This window comes from Xiphophorus maculatus, chromosome 8 (genome assembly GCF_002775205.1).
Source record: "Xiphophorus maculatus strain JP 163 A chromosome 8, X_maculatus-5.0-male, whole genome shotgun sequence".
In the NCBI taxonomy this organism is placed as follows: domain Eukaryota; kingdom Metazoa; phylum Chordata; class Actinopteri; order Cyprinodontiformes; family Poeciliidae; genus Xiphophorus; species Xiphophorus maculatus.
In genome coordinates, this window is record NC_036450.1 from 18891054 (window position 1) to 18911407 (window position 20354).

Consider the following 20354-nt stretch of genomic DNA (forward strand, 5'->3'; position numbering starts at 1 on the left):
AATAAAATTTAGGAGTATGTGCTCCAACCACAAATATAAAGAGGGAAAAAAAACGTGCAATAATGGTTTGGTTTTTAAGAGGAATAGGCTTAGAATGTGGTTATTATGGGGGATATCTTCAGGTGATGTAGTTTTATGTATAGTGGTTTTTCAGTAGTCATGATTTTCAGAGTTAAAAAGTAATATTGCTGTCTTCCTCTTATATGTTTTTTTTATTTTGATATACACTAACTGAGCATAACCAGGTGTTACTTGTTGATTCATGTGGTGCACAGACAGTAAGAGCAAGAAAGTGCTGGTAAACAATAAACAAGAGCCTTAGTTTGTTAATTACAGTCATGAAAAATAAATCCTGTGAAATTTGATTTTACTCTTTTTTTGGATTATTTTCTAAATTATCATTTGAAGTTATAGCCCTCAGTCTCACTTTATGAGGAACAACACAGTTCACTTTTTTTTTTTTTTTGAATTTCATCTAATTTGAATAAATAACACCACAGGTGTAACAGCCAGAAACACCAACTAAATTGTTGGAGACGTTTAATCCAGCTATGAAATCAAAACCCAGATTTATCTGTAAATGCAAAAATGTCGCCCCCTTCTGGTTGTCTCTCTTAAACACAAACATTTAACTTCAACACAACAATTATGTCTTTAACGCTTCCATTTCTCGCAAAAATAACTTTAGTTCCACACTAGCAATGCTGAAATTATCCAAACATATACATCTATTCCTCAACACATAAATTTATAAAGGTAATGATTGTCTTTGATTCAAAGAAACATTTTGCTTTTACGTTTCAAACTGGAATAATAAAAAAATCAAACTGGAATAAGCTGATAGCTTGTGTCACAATGTTGATGATTTAAAGCTAACAATATGTCTGCATTTGGCTCAGGTAAAGTTTTAAACAAAGCAATAAGGAAAGTCAGTTTGATAGAAGAATATTCAAACTGATCTGACAGTAATTTCATAAATCTGTTATTGTACATAATTAAACGGTGAGTGCAAAATTGACAAAATTGACAATTGGCAAGTGTTTTGCCAATTGTCATGGTGCAACTGCACAACGTTCTGTAAGAGGAAGAAAAAAAGGAACCATGGTTTTTCATTTTATTAGAAGTATAAAACGTAAAACTAGTATGTGCAAATGTAATTAGTTCTTCTTTTCTCAGAAACCACTAAATAAGAAAGGTAACTTATTTGTCTCTACAGTCTTGGGTGAAAGCCTACTGGAGTCTGACAAAGACCTGAAAGATAAGAAGAGCACCTATACTCAGCACAACTGGATGATTTGGACGAACGCGGAAGTATTTAATGGAATGGTTTAGTCAAAATCCGAACTAAATCCTGTTCATAATCTGTAGCCAGTCTTTAAAGTTGCAGAAGTGGTGGGAACATTTCCCAAACAACACCTGCAGTTAGTTGCATTGCCGCTAAATCAGGTGCGACTGTCTATTTATGAGCGGTCACTGTATGTAAAACAACAGCGCCCCCAGCTGGTGAGTCGGCATATTGCAGGCAGCCTGACGGTAACACCCGTCCCCATAGAGACAGGCTCCTACAAACAGGGCTGCCCGTGCACCGGTAGACCCGTTACTCCTCTGTCCGGAGCGACGACAGCTCCAAAAAAATGAAGCAGCCAGTGTTTACGCTTTCAATTTTCCTCGAAGACGGACGCCTGAATGGTTCCCACTCAGATTTTTTATTATTGGATTAACGACCATCCACTGCCAGCGACAGGCCCGGAGATTTGTATCGCTGAACAGGGAGGAGTCTCCCGTTATTCCACCGTTAAACTGGAGGAACCAGGCCCAGAATGACAACGTTTTAACATTACACCTGCCCGAAAAGCTGAGGCTGTCAACAGGACGCAAATGTGCTCTAAAAGTGAGTCTTTCTTTATATAAATGCTGCTTAAAATGACTGTGATCGCAGGTTAGCCATCCGACACACCGTCAACTCGAGCTTATTATTGTTCGGATAGTCATCTGTTACTGTTTCTAGCGTTAAAACTGCTGTTTATTGTAAGGCTGTATTTTTTCAAAAGTAATCGGTTATAAACGAAAACTGTCACTCATTTGTAGACGTTCCAACCAGACACATCACCATCCGATATTCATAGAAACTGCTTTAGAGTCGGATTTAAAAAGGCTCAGGGGAATAAAGTGACTTGACAGCCAGACAAGGTGAGACAAGGTGAACCGGTGTGTTTTATTTTGTTCCATCGCCAAAAGCAGGTGAACCATGGGCCTGCTTGTTTTGTTCTTCGATGATGTAATGCTCTCTGCCTCCACTAGCAGGGATATCTTTGTGTCTCTTCCTGCAGGATGGATGTGAATGCTGGCAGGGACAGCACCTGGAGGAGAACAGTAGCAGCAGCAGCTGATGATGATGAGGATGATGGAGGCGGCGGAGGAGGAGAAGTAGGAGAGAGCATGGAGGCTCAGGTTGTACAGCTGAAGCTCTATGACTGCGCCAGGGCCAAAATAGAAGCAAATCTCCGCTGGTTGTTTGCCAAAGCCTATGGTCACGGTAAGGTTCTCTCTTCTTCTCTCCTTACTGAGAGGTGCTTATTAAATCAATCATATGTCTGTTTAAGAGAGCAGGTCATTTTTCTTTCAGAAATATATGAAAAAGTCTGGTTTTCCAGCCTGTGGGAATACTTTTTTTTCCCACACTTGGTTGGAGAGACGGGCTAAAGATTGACAGGAAGGTGGTTGGAGCTAAGTTCAGGGAAATAGTGGCTGCAAAATCTTAACCTTTCAGCAAAAAAATGACCCTTGACATCTATGTAGAACAACAAATGACTAGGTTCGATCAAAGTATGTATGCATGCTAGAATTTCCAAGTTAAAGTCAAGGCTTAAATCCAATTGAGACTTTAGAAGAAATGTTTTCACAAGCTTCTTATTTGATCTGATTGGAATAAAACTTTTTTTTTCGTAAAAAAAAAAAAGGGGCAAACAGGTCAGTCACCCTATGTGAAAAACTGTTAGAGAAGTATCTCAAAAGATGTGCGGCTGTAAGTGCAGCAAGAAGTGGTTGTACTAATGCGTGCCACACTTTTCAGATTCATATAAAAAAAAGGGAAATCTTAATTTAACTTCAAATTTATAAAGTGCCTTTTGTACATTCATCAAACACAGATGTCGAATAAAGTACACTGTAATTTGTGGTTGTAAGTTACATGACAATATATAAAAAGAATTAAGTGAACTATTAAAAAAATAAAATAACCAGCAACTGATTGCTATTATTTGTAAGCCTGGCATCACATTTTTCATTGACTGTTATTAAGGTACACGACAGTTTGCAATCAACAAAAAATTATGCTTCACGCTATTTGAAAACTTTGTTCTATCTATGCAGTAGTTTATTGCGTGTAGATACTTTAAAATGAAAAGAAGCAATCATATGGGATGGAAAATTAAATACACAGAATCAACTTATAGGTGGGTATACTTCATCTGCTGCGAAGCTTTTTTATTAAAACCTTTTGCCATTTTGATGGGTTATTTATTTATGTTTTTGACAAAAATCACAAACTTGACATTGTAGAAACTTCTTAAATCAAGGACAGGCTACAATACTAATTAGCAAATAAAAACAGGAAAATAAATGACAGTTAAGCAGACTTTAAATCAGGCAATACCTAAGGATTTGTTTTATTAGCTAGTGGCTAACTTTAGCCACTACCTGAAGAGTATTACTCAACACTAACTATGCGCTGTTTCTATGTAGATTTTTAAATCTTAAAAGTATATTTTTGTTTGCCACATATGAATCTGCTGGTGAAACTTGTACTGATTTTGCAGCGTCTGTACGCCCACTGTGTGCTCAGGTTTCCTGCCACGGCTAAATCGCCTCATAGGTTAATCTGTGAATCGATGTCTTCTCTTACTGTGATGTAGACACTCGTCTCTCTGTGTTTTTGCCCCGTGAAGGACTGCTGACCTATCCGAACTGTACCCCAGTGTCAGCTGATTCCAGGCCCCGTTTTATTTTTAATGATAAAGGTCTTCAAAAACAGAAAGGGTCATGTTGCAATTTTTAAGGCTTCTAAGGCTTGCTTTTTAAATAAAGTAAAGTGTTAATGCACCTATTCATAACTCATAGCTGGGTGTAATTTAATTTTGTTTTTGTTTTTCCATCAAATGAGGAGTCAGTTTTTCAAACAATACCAAGAATGCAGCTTTTATGACCTCCAATGGGGACTGAAAACTCAGACTGCATCTTTTCTGCAGAGATCATTAACATTGCTGGCTCAGATTAAGGTCTATTAAAACATTAAAAATGACCACATGGCCACACTGGTTAGTAAATGACAGGAAATGCCTCCTTTAATGTGGGTTTCTGTGCCACTCGCTGTCTGCTCTCTGTGCAGTCTGAGCACAAAGTGAATGGTGCTGTTCACGGACCCCAGTGAGACAATGATGGATTTGGAAGCAGCTACTGGGGCAGACCTCAAGTTGCAGAATAGTTGTTATGACATTCAGTTTGTGACTCAGCAATACTAGAAGAGGGGCTTTCCTCCTGGAGTTCTGCTTTGCACAGCTCAGCAACTTGACACAGAGAAGGAGACAAAGCCCTAAATACACAGCTTGTTAGTGAGGACTAAAGCTTTATGTATTTATGTAGACTGTAAAAAGATCAAACTTTTTTTTTCCATTTTGCTGAAATTAAATCAGAATACACGTTATAATTTTTAGTCCAGTTAGGATGGTCAAAAACGTTAGATTTCCTTAAAAAAACACACAGAACAACGAGTGACATTTTTAAATTATTTTCTTTGTAGTCAAGTTTACATACATTTCCTTGATAATTGGTAGAGCTTCCTTCCTCCCACACACACCTTCAGATCTGCTTGTAAACACTCCATGAGCCTGAGATCAGGCTTTTGTGATGGCTACTCTATTTAGCATTTAGCACCTTTTAGCAACGTTTTAAGTAATTTGGCAAGATGGATAGGGACATTGTGCATTTTGAAAGCTATGGAACAACATGATCCTGCCACGTTTTTACTTTGTTTTTCTTATGCTCTTATATTCATCACTGTCAAACATTCCGGTTGTCGTTGCACCACACTATGGGTTGAGTCCCCAGGAGCTAATTACCTTGTTCCTGACTGCATCTGCAAATGGTGTTCTGGCTTTTTATGTTGTTTTTAGAATAATTTCTCACCAAGGGGGCATTCACAGAGGTTCATTTTTGGTATATAAGCTGTTTTCTGAATCTCATAACAGAGAAATGTTTTTGTATTTCATAACTTAACGTATCTCTTCTTGGCAAAGTAACATTGTAGTGCCAATTATATAACAAATATCAACAAAATAAACCTCAGTGACTTTGTTTAATTTGAACAGGACAGAAGACCAAAACCACTTTGATCAGCTTTAAGTGCAAACTTGCACACAGACACAGTGGTGCTGGGAGGACTGTGTTGTCTTTAAGCTGGTGTGAAAGTCAGAGTCAGCCAGTCACATGCTTAAGTGTTTAATGGGATTGGACCTGAAGGCTTGTGTTCTGCTCAACAAAGCCTTCTTGTTTAGACTCATAACGTGCTAATTCCTGACCATTGGAGACTTATTTTACTAGATTTTGTCCAAGAATGTAAAATAAACACCATTATTTTTTTTATCTGATTTTGATTATATATTTTTTTTATTAATAGTTTTTGAATGTCCAGCAGCCAGATCGTGCTGATTTTTAGTAAGAGTGCAATGACCATATTAAATTCAGATTCATATTGATTTATTTTGAACATAATAGAAGTAGAAAATTAGACACAGTGTACCAGAGCTACTAAATTAATAATTTTGGAAATAAAAAAAACACATTTGTCCTGAGCTACACTGAAAGCTTGATCCAAACTGAAAAAGCTTTAAACCTTCCACTGTTTTCTGTTAGGTCAGACTCCCGGGTGTATCCATGCGTGCATCGTAAAGATTTTGTTTTCTCAGCTTGTGCTCTTCAGGAAGTATTTCCATTATAGTGTTCTTACTGGAATCGAAGAGCTGCATCTTTCTGCTGCATTGCCCAGAGTCTGAAAGCCCTGCATCGTCTGTCAGCAAGATCCCTGCATCCTGTCTGACAGAGCGCCTGAATAGGAACAAAGCCTTTCCCTGTATAAACCCACACACAGACAACCTTTCTTAATTCCCCTCACACTCTCACACATGCTCACCAGGGTGGGCTGTGATGCTTAGATCAGGTGGATAATATTGACGGAGTATTAGCAGCAAAGATTACAGAGGAGCTCCTCCCTCAACCCTTATAGTTCCTCTTGCCACACACGCACGCACACGCCCTTCTTGTTTAGACTCATAACGTGTCTAAACACACACATATACCATAACATGATCAAATGAGCAGGAGATGGGACAGCATCCCAGCCCCCACTATTAGCCATGCTGGCATTTCCCGTCTCATCACCCATCACCACGGCAACCAGGAAAGACAAGGGGGCATTCAAGGCAGCTGAGGGCGAGGGAGAGTCAGGACAGAGAGTGGTGTGGGTTTAGGAGGAGCGGGAGCAAAACTAGACAGATTTAATCCGACCTGATGTAGTGTGCAAAGAGCAGTTTCATACATGATCTCGGATGCTCACGCACACATAATGACTTCAGCACTGAGTGAGAAGGAAATTGTGGTATAGACCATGTCAAGCATGCAGCAGGCTGTGAAACGCACAGCTGAGTCTTCACAGAGTTCTGCTGTTCAGTCCCAATCTTGCTGTTTATTTACTTTTGAAAAGGCTCTGCCCTCTTTTGGTTATTTAGTTTGTGTAGAGGCAAGTGTTGAGCATTACCAAATATTATCCATTTTCTTCATACAGAGCCAAAGGTTATTTGCCATGCTTGTTCATAGTTAGGATTTTGGTTAAACAAAACAAAAGGAATTTTACAAAAGGGTTTAAATTAAAAAAAAATAACAGAAAAAAAAATGTTTCTATTTCTTTGCAATGTAAATAGATAAAAACATAAAAAAAACCCTGCTCTTGCCACCACCTGTCTGCATCAGCACCGAATGTGCTGAAAGCTAAATGTCGAGAGTCCTGCAGGCTTCAAATCTGGATTAACGAGTCAGAGGCATATAAAAATAACTGCCACCACGTCTGTGACCACAAGCAGGAAAACAGCAGCTTAAACATCACCTCTAAGTCCGTTAACTCATTGACTTAAAGCCTCTGGTTCACAGCATGAAGAGCTGACATGTTCAGCATCTGAGTTTGTCCTAGGGTTGTGTTTTTTTTCCCCCTCCAGACAGTCTAATACCTTTATAGTCCGTGCACTGAAAGCTTTGTGGTTATGTAACATGAGTAACTAGTAAACACCGTTAACCCTAAAGAAAAAAAAGATGCATGAATGATGGTGATAAAGGAGGCAATAAAAACATGAGAAATTCAAGTGTCATGTCATTGTGACTGCTTTCCAGATCACATCCCATCAGATCTTCGAGACCCATTCTATACCGACCAGTATGAGCAGGAGCACATCAAGCCCCCCATCATCCACCTGCTGCTGTCTGGAGAGCTCTACAACCGTGTGTGCGGACTCATCCTTCCCGCTGAACAGGCCGCCTACCTCCAAAGCCACCAGTCGGTCATCCAGGCCCTGTCCAGAAAAGGGATCTATGTCCTGGAGACCAACAGCACACCAGTGTCTGACATAGATCTCAGCTCGTCTCCCATTAAAATGGTCGGTGCCTCCTTCTGAAAGCTGCAATAACAAAAAGCTGTGACAGCTACAACAAGCCTAAGAAAATGGCCTGACGTGTCTGAATTAGAAATTATTTGTTTACTATGAGCATTTTAGAATTTGTTTTATAAACTTAACTTGTCCAGGCATGTTTTATTCCATGACAGAGAGAAGTTTGGCACAAAAGTAGGAGACCTGGAGAGAATCTGGATGTTAAAATTTGCCATTTGGCTTTTAGCTGCTTTCATCATACAAATACAGGCCTAGAATGTTGCAGTAAATAATTTAACATCTGATGTGACAGTTTTGTTGGATTTAGTGTCTGCACAAAAATATTTATGAGGCACAATGTGCAACATATTTATTTAATGGGAATCCTTTCCAGGGAGATGTTAGTTAGATCCCCCACAGTTGTGAAAACACACAGTCATCTAAGCTGGTTGAGAAACAAACACAGAGAATAATGTCTTCTTAGTAAATGGATGTGTTTCTTCTCCAATAGAGGCACTTAAGAGTCTGAGGCAGCAATTAGAAGTTGAAACAAATGAAATTCTTTGTCATTCTACTTCATATTCTGAATAATTATTAAGAAAAACAAAATCCAAATCTCTTTCTTTTCCCAGAGTGCCCACATCCACCTCATTGATGCTCTGATGATGGCCTACACAGTGGAAATGATCAGCATAGAGAAGGTGGTGTCGTGTGTCAAACGCTTTTCGAACATCAGTGCCTCCAAAGAGCTTCCTTACAACCTGGAAGAGGCTATGCTCCTTTGGATTAACAAGGTTTTAATCAATCAGATCTGTTCTGTTTTTATTTTTGAATGCTTTGAATAATTTCAACTTACACAATTTTTTTTTTCACATTAGATTACCATAAAAATGAGGGAGCTAACAGATAAAGAGTGTAAAATGAAGCAGCACTTACTGGAGTCACCCAGCCACCACAAGGTACACAAATCTCTGTGCCTTCATCTCACTGAAGCGATTAAAAGGCTTGGTGTGTTAAATAGTATTTTTCTTTGGAAATGTAGTTATGCTTGTTGAATATAATGGTCTTGTTGACTTTGTGAACTGTCATAGCTGGTTTGTGGACACTTGTGTCAGTGTCTGATCCCCCTGTTGTGCTTTTATTCTCTGTTTTTCTTGTGTGTTCCTTTATGATACAATCCCATATGCCACACTCAGCCATTTTCTATAAAATGCTTTCAGCTACAGGCAGGAACATACAAGTGAAGTTGAATTTGAGATTAGCTTCTGGTGATAATTGCCAGAAATAAACACTTGAAATCTGTCATGAACTTGAACTATTACAGAGTTTTGAATTACATAAATTAATTAAGTTATGCATTTTTTCTAGATTGTTGAGAATTTCTGCAATATTTGTTGCTAACTGTGCTTAAAATGACGTTGTTTGTGATATGTTTCAGTCTAACCCTTTTCCATATCCATTCCTATCAGACCTATCTCCTGTCTAACAGGAGGTAATTCTGATTCGGTGTCCCAGTATCTGACCTTTTACTTGTCTGCTGCTCTTCTTGTTTGTGTCCCATTAACCTTCCTCCCTGTGTGCCTCTTGGAAACTAGTCTCCCTCCAAATGGTACTGGAAGCTTGTACCTGTAAGTGTAAATGTTTGCTATCCTTGTGTTTGTATGTGTGTCTGAGTTGAATGCTGTTGTGTACGTATGTTTCACACTTGGAAAGTTACATTAAAATAAACTTTGAAGAGAGTTAAGAAGAAGAAAGCATAATGACTAAAACACCTTGTCATAGAAACACTTTAGTATGCACAGGGGAAAATATCTAGTGCCACCTAGTGGCAAAACAAGAAGCAACCAATGCATGAAACTGCTTTCTCTGTTGGTTAGCTTTCATTTTGAAACTCTGTAGCTATTTATTCTACAGTCATCTGCCCCCCGTTAACATATTCTCACAGAGAGGAACTTCAGTTCACTTCAAACACATTGATACTGTCAAGCAGCATGCATAAAGCACATTTTCAGATGGCTCCACATTTCCACTCACTGCATGTTTCATTCCATTGTTAACGTCCACCAAATTATTTTGGTCTTCCCTCACCAGCCTGATTTATGGCATGCTCTGGCCCATTGTTTATTGGAGCCTGTGGAGTTCTCTCGTGTGGTAACGTACTCACCACTGACCCCTTTGTTTTTCACTTTAACCTTAAACGTCTCTCCCTTTTATCTCCGTTAACTCTAAATGTTGTTTTCAGTAATTCACCATTATAACTATATACTGCTGACGTCATGCCAGTTCCTATAGGTGAAGGCAGACACTAAAATAACAGACACACAATGCACCTACCAAAATGACAAAAATCTCCAACTGATTTGATATAAATTAAATTACATGATAAATAAAAATCATAAATTATATGAATGCCATAAAGTAGTAAGATTCACTTTCGGACGTCTGCTGCACACTATGCATGTTAAAATGAGGCAGAGGAGTGTTCACAAAGTGAGGTGTATTGTGTCTGTGTGTGACGAGTGTGTATGTGGTTTTCTGTTTGATCAAATAAGCTTGTGTTCATTTTGTAAACTTGGATGCTGTCCTGCTCCGTAGGTGCGGTATCGCAGAGATCATCTTTCAGGTCGCACTCTGCAGCACTTCCCCTTGGTGGAAGACATATTGAAGGATGTGAACGACGGCACAGCCCTGCTTGCTGTGATCCACTTCTATTGCCCAGAAGTTGTTAAACTCGAAGGTTAGAGGGGTTGTTTTATTTTTTTTAATAGTTTTTCTCTTCTTGATTAGAAACAAGATTGAAAATGTTCCCTTTAGAATAAAGTAGATCCATCAATCAGAGATTTATAGCTGATGTTCTGCTGATACTGATTAGAGCTGATTACAATTTTTCTTTTAAACCTATAATATGAAACGTTTTATTTTAATTCTTCTGCCATGAGCAGAGATAAACTTAATTTGTACATCACGCCATGTGAGATAAGAGTCGCTGTAAAACATGCCATCATTAATTTAAAATAAAAATAAAAATGATTAAGAGTTGATAGAAAATCAGACACAGAAGTGCAAAATTATCAATACAGTGAAATGACCAGGCAGCCACTGAACATTAGCTTTGTGTTGTAGAAAACCTAATAAACATCCAACATGCTTGTATAGAACAGTTTCCTTATAAATAGCTTCTCTTCCTCTACTTTGATTTTATAGTTAATTTATAGCTAATATCTAACTTGGAATCCTCTTCCCTCAGTAGCAAAATCCACACCCACACACTAGCAATAATGAACACAAGGACATTAACTGAATATGCTAAGAGTTATTGAGCATAAACCATAAGAAAATGTTCAAAATCCAAACAGAAAAGAAAACCCTAAAAAACCCAGGATGATGAAACCCACAGTGTATGACGTAAGGGCATCTTCCAAAATGCAAATGTCTGAAATAAAAAACAAAGACATTGTCCTAATAAATAGGCCATTTGATATTAACAATTATTGTTGTGTTGGGTGCAGATATCTGCTTAAAGGAAGTTCCCTCCATAGCAGACAGCATGTACAACATCCAGCTGCTGAAGGAGTTTTCCAGTGAGTATCTGAACAAGTGCTTCTTCCTGAACCCAGAGGATCTGTTCTACTCACCACCTGTGTTGAAGGTAACCAGACAAACAGATGTTGGCACTGTTGAGTCCTAACTGAGTCCTTCCAGTCCACAGTCTCTATGTTTTCCATGTGCATGTGAGGGCTCATTAGATTGACTGGCCACTTTACATTAGCTTTAGGTTTGTACTGTATATGTGCACATTGTTGTACGTGCTATGCATCTCTGTGTTGCACTTTGACAGATTGACAAAAAACTGGATTTTTCCCACTTTTAATTTCTTGACTTCTGGAAATAGCCGCCTCCTTCTCTATGGTCACATAGAAAATGGATGGATGTGGTCATTTTCAGCTATGTAATGTAAAAATAATGCAAATCGTAGCTGTAGTTATATAAATATTTGGTTTTCAGATATAAAATATGTCTTCTTAAAACTTTGCTGCTCTCCTTATAAGCTGTCTATCACCAGAGAACATGTTTTGCAGTTATTCTTTTGCTTATTACAATGCCCCACCTGCTTTTGGTCCACTGATCTGATGTTGAAAATCTTAAGCAATGAGCACAAGATCAGTTTGTCACTGTCTTCAACAAAATATGAACAGCTTCATTTAAAGGTAGAGACTCTGAGACTCCTAGTCATGTGTATCTCTTAACACCTATCACATTGTATGTTTTTTGTCATTCAGAACAATGTTATGGTCTTCATTGCTGAGCTTTTCTGGTGGTTTGAAAATGTGAAGCCTGACTTTGTACATCCCAGAGACCTTCAGGATGTCAAAGATGGTAAGATATTTTTTTACATGATAGATTTGTTTTGGCTTATGTAACTAAATTAATTTATCTTAAAGCAAGACAAAGCATTATCTTTTATTTTTGTTGTCACCCTGACTCAAATAGGTGTTTTTTGTGTTTTGTTTGTGTGTGTGTTTTTTTTTTCCCCTTTTGTGTTATTTTTTAGTGAGAGTGCTGCTGCAGCCCAAACATTCTCGGTCCTATGTACCTGTCTCAAATGTCACTAAACGAAGCTTCATGCCTTCATCAAACTCAGTGGACATCTTGACCACAACCTCCACAAATGACCAAAGGTATTAAGCCAAAAATGCTTAAATAACAAATATTATTTAGTACCATTGTGTGGATTTTTTTGTATAGGAAATTCTACTAGAACTGGACCATTTGGATGTTTGCATGATCTTGTCTAAACTGTGACATCTTTAATTTATTGCTAAAAATAGGCTTTCAAATTTATACTGTATACGTAATATACTGTACATATTCAGTAGTTGCTTTTTATCGACACACTACATAACTAAGCAACTGTCCTACTATTCAGGACAGTAATACACCAATAAATACAACTGGACCAAAAGTCTGTTTGTAAACAGATGTTGCATTAGTAGGATTATGGCTACAGAAATTTGTTTAAGACAATTTGTATTTAAAATAACTTTAATCTAATACTGATTTACTCTGTTTTTCTTTCTCAGCGCCACATCATCCTCTAGTCCATCTCATTCATTACTGCCACTGAGACAGAGACAAAATTTGGTTGAGAAGAGCACTTCAGGTAGTACAAATCATATTGGTGCACATTCTGCTCCCCCATATTTTAATAATTGTAGACTGTTGGGGACAAGAACTGTATCTTTCTTTTCTACTTTGCAATTGTCTGCTACTTAGCATTGATCCTTCTCATACAATACTATTAAAGTATATTAAATTTTTTGGTTGCACAGTGATAAACTCAGGAAAAAAAATCTTGTCGTCATAATATTTCATGAAGGAACTGCATCTTGGTTTTGCTCCTGAGTGAGAACATAAAGGGTCATTAGACCCTGATGGTCTTCAATGTATCTTTCTTCTGTTCCTTTGTATTTACTGCTAACTAGTTACTACTTGTGTGAATAGTGACGTGAATTTGTTTGAAGACTCCAGACTTGAAATTTAAAATGATTTGCTATCAATTTTTCAAATTTGTCAAATAGTTCCTTGAATATGATTAATATTTGCTCCTCACAGATTTGAGAAAAAGGTCAAACTCAATGGCGCGAACAGATGGACAACACCAGGACTCAATAGTGGCGTGGCCAGAAAGAAGGACAAGGTGATGCTATGATTACTTCTGTTTATGTCTGATAAAAGCAGTTCTCAGTTTGTGGCAGCAGTAGAAGTGGGTGTACAAATTCAATTGTTCAACAATTGCCTTTTTTTATTCTGTAAAACTCATGGCGTCCCTTTTCCCTGTTAGACCTTTGTCCCAACCAGTGCCACATGCTGTGCATTTTGCCAAGGAGGACGACGCAGACAGCATTAGCCTCGCTCGCACCATAAGCAAGGACAGCTTGGCCTCTAACATCATAAGCATAACCCCAAAACACATGCTGGGGTCCAGTCTGCCTCAGTACCGACTTAGTGGCCAAAGTCTGCTCAGTCACATGCGCATAGAAGACGAAGAGGAGGAAATAGAGGAGGAGGAACTGGTTTCTGTTATTCACCCATCTGGTTTTTCTCGACACCGAATTGGCAGTGACATGGAGCAGGATGAGCTGGAAGCGCAGAAATTAACATCGTCCACCAGGGCTTCCGATGGCTCTTGTGTGTTCCGTCACGATGCAAGCCCCTTTGCTCTTGACTGTCAGACAGACAGCTACTATCTGGAGCCTTTGATGCCAATTATCCCTAAGCCAGCCAAGGAGAAGGGTATATCGCTCAACAAGCAGGAGGAAAGTGGGGAGAGTTGCAGCAGGGCAGTAGCTGTCAAAACAAGAACTACAAATATTCCTTTCTCTTCAAGAAAGAAACTCTGTGTGGTTGATTCAGTTCCCAGTACTTCCAGACCCCGTACAGATGGGTCAGTTGGTAGCTCAGAGTCTCCAGGCTTTTTTCTTCACCTGGCTTTCGAACCAGAGAAGACTCCACATACCACAATGGTAGAGGCAGGGCATGACTCTGATTCAGATATTGCAGACCTTGAGGAAGATGATGAGGATGATCAGAGAGAGCTGGAGAAGACGCTGAGGGGGAATTGTTTATTTGAGGGCAACATGGCAGAATTCGGAGACGGAGAAGTTGAGTCAGCAAAGCTTCGAGAAGACTTGAAGGTAAGTGAGCATGAGGATAAGGAAGATGCAAGCGGACGTTCAAGTCCTTGTCCCAGCACTGTGTCGTGGGCAAGCAGCTGCAGTGCTTCGGGCAGCGCGGGAATCAAGATGACCAGCTTTGCAGAGAGAAAGCTGCTTAAACTTGGCCTTCGTGATGGATACTCAAGTACGAGCAGCTCCCAAAAGACTACGCCGGATGGTTCTGAGATTCTCCCTCAGTGGCAGGGGAAGGAGCCTAGCACCATGTTGGGGAAGAATATAATGGCTGGTCCGGTTGTGCCTTCAGAGCTGCTACAGCTTCACATGCAGCTGGAAGAGCAGAGGCGTGCAATAGAATATCAGAAGAAGAAGATGGATGCCCTGAATGCTAAGCAGAGACTAAAGCTTGGGAAAGCTGCATTTTTGAACATTGTTAAAAAGGGTGGAGGGAGGAGCGACACACTTCCTTTACCTATGAAACACTCCCTTGAATCTTCTGGATCAACAGCTGCAGAGAGGAGGAAAGCAAAGATCCAAGCTTGTAAAGACGATTCCTGTCTCGATTCTCTGAAAAGTCAAACAGACAGGAGGACAATAACAAGAGACGACAGCTGGAACACCCTTACCCAGAGTAATCGCTCTGAACCGGATTTCAACGAATGTTCAAACTCCATAGACCTGCTCAATCAAGCTATTAGCTCCATCCAGCAACAGATGATGCAGCTTTCCCTTCAGCAAGATCTTCTAATGAAGCAAAGTGTTGTCTCACCACCAGACCATACACAAACAGAGAAAAGCACAGATTCTGGGATAGACTCCAACACACCCCAAACAGTATCCTCTACCTCAGACTCAAGATCCTTTGCAGTTCACTTTGTAGATATTGGCAGCAGCACTTCGATGCCTTTTCGCCGTCCCCCCAAACTCAGTTCCAGCCAGCGCAGTAAAGCGGCAGAACGCAAACAAAATAAAGCAAATAACAAGTCTGCCCTAACCAAATCCACCAAGCCACTCCCAGATAGTGACATTTCTATAAGAGAATGTAATGATGGAGAACTGGAGACAGCTGGAGTTCAGAGGGTTCAGAGGAACTCTACCTTCAGAGTCCATGAAAGCAACGGAGACGGAGATGTGCACTTATCAGACAAACTGAAATCGCAAGACCCACCAGTTATTACCAAGACGTCTGAATCTGCATCACAGGATGCAGAGGAAGAAGAAGAACAAACCACCAACTACAACAAACAGAATGTCGACGTCGATGAGAGCGGCAGGATCAGGAGTCAGCTGATCGAGGTTGACCTGTCAGTGGTCAAGGATCCAGTGGAGGATGGCGGTGCAGATATCACAGACGGCACAGCAGAAGGAGAGCAGAAAGGAGTGCTGGGCTTCTTCTTTAAGGTAAATCCAAAATGTTGTTGCTTTTGTTTGTCTGGTGCAATGACATGTAAAGAGCCTCGTCTTCACAGCCCTTTAGATCTCCCTTTTTACTATTTGTTCATCTGTAACTACAAACATGCATTGCATTAGGATTTTTGTGATAAACCGTCATGTAATGCATGTGATGTAGAAAGAATAGGAAAAGAGGTTTTCAAAAATAAACTTTGAATGAGTTGTGTGCATTTATATTCAGTTACCATGACCTAATACAGAGTCGAGGTATACTTGATTAAGTATTTTGAAGCATGTCTGTACACTCTGCACATCTAGAGAGAGGAGACTTCATTTTTTTTCTTTGCATTCTTAATTTAGGCCATGACCTTTGACTAGGCCAACAGACACAGATGATTTTATGCTGAAAATAAATTACACTAAGCAAATGCCTTATTAGCTCACATGGTTGCACTAATTTTAAGTACAGTGGATGTATAGACAGAAGGGTACTGAATACAAATGCACATCACACTTTTACAATTTTTATACTTAAACAATAAGTATAAAAATGATTGTTTTTATAATATTTATGTAATTTTCCTTCCACTTCCAGAGCTATTTTGTATTGTTCTATTACATGAATCATTTGTCTTTGTAACATGATAAAATGAGAAAAGGTTCAAGGGGGAAAAAAATAATTTCTCAAGGCACGCTTATCTATTTACAATTTAACAGGACGATGAGAAGGCAGAGGATGAAATGGCAAAACGCCGTGCTGCCTTCCTCCTCAAACAGCAGCGCAAAGCTGAGGAGGCGAGACACCGCAAACAGCAGCAAGAAGCAGAGAGCGAGATCAAACGTGACGAGGCACGGTATGTTCTGGCCAAGACTCCTGCACAAAAAATAACATAGCTTGTCCTTGGACTGTTTCACGAAAAAAATAAAATAGGAAGCCTTAACTGTTATGATGTTTATTCAAGGCGTAAGGCGGAGGAGGAGCGAATTCGTAAGGAGGAGGAGAAGGCCCGTCGAGAGCTTATTAAACAGGAGTATCTGCGGCGGAAGCAGGAAGCCCTTATGGAAGAGCAGGGTCTGGTCAAGCCCCGCACCAAGACCAAACCCCGCGGGAACAGACCCAAATCAATGCACCGGGGATATTCCAGCAGCCTTCCTAAAGGATCCACCACACGTAAGACCATTGTTGGGGCTTACAAAGTATTGTATGTTGTTTAGATTTGTTTACATGTTTTTTTAATTATGGCTTGGTTGGCTTTAGTGTCCTGTGTGCTTGCTGTGTCCTCTTGTAAATGTGTGCATGTGTGTCACACAGGTGATTCTCTGAAGGTGTCTATGTTAATGAAAAACCAAAGTTCAGGAGCAGCCAGCAGGGGAGGTGAATGTCTCTAACCTGCTCTGCATAATGTCAAACAAGCATGTACAACTTATTAAGCAAAAATGAACAAAACAAAAAAACAAACTATATAAACTATACATTCATACATGTATATATGCTATATGTGCTTATTGTTTTTTGTTCAATGGATATTTGGTGTAACTTATCGTTCAAAATGACTACTTGTTCTAACTGTTCCGTAGTTTAGGAACAGAATGAGGGCAATCAAATGTGAACTGTAAAATTCACTGATGCTACCTTCTCTCACTCTTTGTAGCTGATTTAAGCTTCAGTCATCGTGGATCAACACTTTCCCTAGCAATGGATGCAGACAGCGTTATCTCTGGCGGGGCAGACTCAAACAGGTAAGAACTTGTGCTTGAAAATTCACTAATCAGATTCTAAATCTTGCGTATCCTTGTGCTTATCCGATTGACTTGTGTTTAACGTGTCAACAAGGGCTCCATCTGTGTGCTCTGTGGATTCGTTCCCCATGTTGAGCAGAGCTTCCAGCAGGAACATGGATCGGGACTGGGAGAACGGCTCCATAGCCTCATCCATCACTTCAGTGGAGTACAATGGTGAGCAGAAATGCCGAAATTCAGAAGGATTATACTGATAAGTAAAAGAAAGATTCCTAAAGTAATTATTCATTACCAGTGATTCTACTGGCGAGAGATGGTTGCTATGAGCAGCATCCAATATCCCTCTTACATTTTGATTTGACATTAGGTGGTACTTAAGGTCACAGTGAATGGAAGATTTAAATGTACTCTCAGTGAAGCTTTTTGGCCCAATGATGAGTTGATGGAACAAAATGAAAAAGAAGAGCAATTTTCGGTAGGCTTCCTGCTGTAGAGGTTATGTCACACTGCTGTTAGAGAGAAGTCACTGGAAAATTGGACTTATCTAATATTTTAAAACTACAAAAATAATTACACTTGTTGTAATCTGACTTTAGGATTTTTACTTAGCAATTTGCCCAATTAGCACAGCAAGCGTTACAAAAACAGCAGTCACTGTATCTCAAAAACAAAAGTTACATTTATATAAAAAGTCTGATCCAAATTATTGAGGACATTTAGAAGTACAAACTTTTTAAAAAAAATTAAATAACATTTTGTTTGCTTAAAGGTCCTAAACTCTTCAAGGAGCCGAGCTCAAAATCCAACAAGCCAATCATCATCAATGCCATCGCCCACTGCTGCCTGGCTGGAAAAGTTAATGAGGTCCAGAAAAATGTCACCCTTGAGGTCAGTGAAATCTCCTGGGGTCAATCCAAGCTGCGCACCTAAAACTTTTGTGATCTCCATGCATTTTGTTGCATTCCCGACAATTTCTTGTTATACGCCCAGACTGAAACTCTTGTTTGTGTTTCCCAGGAGTTGGAAAAGTGTGAATCCAACCACCTGTTCATCCTCTTCCGCGACGGCGGGTGTCAGTTTCGCGCCATTTACATGTACTCACCAGACACCGAGGTGATCATCAAGTACACAGGCATTGGGCCGCGTGCCATCACGCAAAAGATGATCGACAAACTGTACAAGTACAACTCAGACCGCAAGCAGTTCACCGTGATCCCCGCCAAGACCGTGTCCGTTAGCGTGGACGCTCTGACCATCCACAATCACCTGTGGCAGATCAGGAGACCAGGGAGCGCTCGCAGAAAATGAGCGGGACTTTCACACTTTACTGTCTGTGTTTAATAAGCTACAGTTGGGCAGGACCCAAACATCTTGGAGAAGACTGACGGGATTAGAGAGAGAGCTAGATGGTCTGTGGCAGTGTGAGTACCAACTCACCAACTCACTGTACTCGCTGTTTTCATTTTATTACCCGGTTCTTATGCATGTCACATTTCGATAATTTAATTTCATCATAACCTGAAGTCACCAAGTCTTATCCCGCTGAATCTCCTCCCAGAAGCAAACATGCTACCGACACAAAGTGCAGCTTACGGCAGGCTGTGATGAACCGAGGCAAGTCATCAAAGTTCGCTGGCTCAGCTTCGCATAAAAAAAGCAAAATAAAAAATCTACGGAGATTCCGCGAGACTGTATCTGCTTTTATAAAGAAGGAACTTTGAAGATACTTTGAGAGTATGTACGAGATAAATGGTGGTAGTATTCGTCCGGTTTAGTGTGTTTGCAGGTGTGAATGACTGGTGGGATAGGGTTCATCTTTCTGATGATTATGCTTTAAATCTTAACTACTAATTTATTTATTTTTATTTTTTCTTATAATTTTGGACCTGTTTGCTGTTGTCACACAAGAGAACAGAACCAGAAATATTGGTTCCACAGTAAGGAAAACATTCTACTATTCATCCTACACATATAGTATTTTTTGGACTGCATTAAGCTATACCATTTGTGTGTGATAATTCATAAACTAAATAATCCATTAATCTAAACAACTAAGTTATTTCGCAAAGCTGTTTGCTGCTCATATTTTGTTATTACATGTTATTACATGGCACAGCTATTACCTGCTAATGACCAGTTGTCAGTATTGGTATACTGTTTGGGAAAAAAACCTGCACTATACTTGATATACAGTATTTGTTTGCTGCATTTTGTACATTTTTGAACAGTATTTTCTGTACATTATGTACAAGTTCTGTTTACTAAAAAAAACAGTAGGCACTATTTTAAAGTTTATTATGTTGAAGAAATGTTATGTCTGATTTTAGTTATATATTTTGTGTTTATTTATTTTGAGATTATATAATAAAGTGCAACTAGGTACATTTTTCTTGCTAAAATTGGACCAGGTTGTATCAGTTCCTTATAAAACAGAAACATTATTTCTATTCTTCCGATACAGATCTCTCAGTCTGAGTCTAATAACACCTATTCAATCTTAACTACATGTAATGGTAGTAATGGTTGTGTTTGTGAGGGATATATCGCTTCGATAACATACAAGTGACAAAATCAAAACAGCAGATAGAAGGGAGAAGTCAAATTAAAATAAAGAACAAAGAAGCTTTTGGTCGTTTATAAAGTGCCTTGACAAACTGTTCATAACCCTTTAAATCTGGCCCTGTGTTGTCTTAATACGTCCATTATGTAAGAACAACATGCAGTTGTGCATAAATGAGGTGGAAGGAAAATTATTAATTTTTTTCTTTTACAAATAAAAATCAGAACAAATTGTTGAGCATTTTTATTTAGCCACACTGAGTCAATACCCTTTTCTGCAATAACCTTTCTGAGTCTT

General features: G+C 39.3%; 1 protein-coding gene across 4 annotated transcripts; it reads left to right on the forward strand.

Moving 5' to 3' along the window:
* Nucleotides 1-1534: 1534 nt before the first annotated feature.
* On the forward strand, nucleotides 1535-19879 carry LOC102233746 (calmodulin-regulated spectrin-associated protein 1-B-like). Of its 4 annotated transcripts, XM_023338655.1 has the most exons (20): nucleotides 1535-1891; nucleotides 2331-2536; nucleotides 7438-7700; nucleotides 8324-8485; nucleotides 8570-8650; nucleotides 9287-9319; nucleotides 10287-10428; nucleotides 11201-11340; nucleotides 11972-12068; nucleotides 12244-12370; nucleotides 12773-12852; nucleotides 13305-13389; nucleotides 13534-15766; nucleotides 16475-16611; nucleotides 16720-16928; nucleotides 17070-17132; nucleotides 17410-17497; nucleotides 17592-17713; nucleotides 18267-18385; nucleotides 18515-19879. In XM_023338655.1, the coding sequence occupies exons 2-20, from the start codon at nucleotides 2332-2334 to the stop codon at nucleotides 18803-18805; spliced, it is 4677 nt and encodes a 1558-aa protein (XP_023194423.1). In that variant the 5' UTR covers nucleotides 1535-1891; nucleotide 2331; the 3' UTR covers nucleotides 18806-19879. The 4 variants fall into 4 exon arrangements, with proteins under 4 accessions (XP_023194423.1, XP_005798721.1, XP_023194424.1 ...); XM_005798664.3 differs by lacking the exon at nucleotides 17070-17132; XM_023338656.1 differs by lacking the exon at nucleotides 9287-9319.
* Nucleotides 19880-20354: the final 475 nt, after the last annotated feature.

Coding starts and splice junctions, on each gene's coding strand:
- LOC102233746 (XM_023338655.1), top strand. CDS start 2,332: ATGGATGTGAATGCTGGCAGGGACAGCACCTGGAGGAGAACAGTAGCA. Junction 8,651..9,286: donor AGTCACCCAGCCACCACAAG/GTACACAAATCT, acceptor CTTGGAAACTAG/TCTCCCTCCAAATGGTACTG. Junction 12,853..13,304: donor GGTTGAGAAGAGCACTTCAG/GTAGTACAAATC, acceptor TGCTCCTCACAG/ATTTGAGAAAAAGGTCAAAC.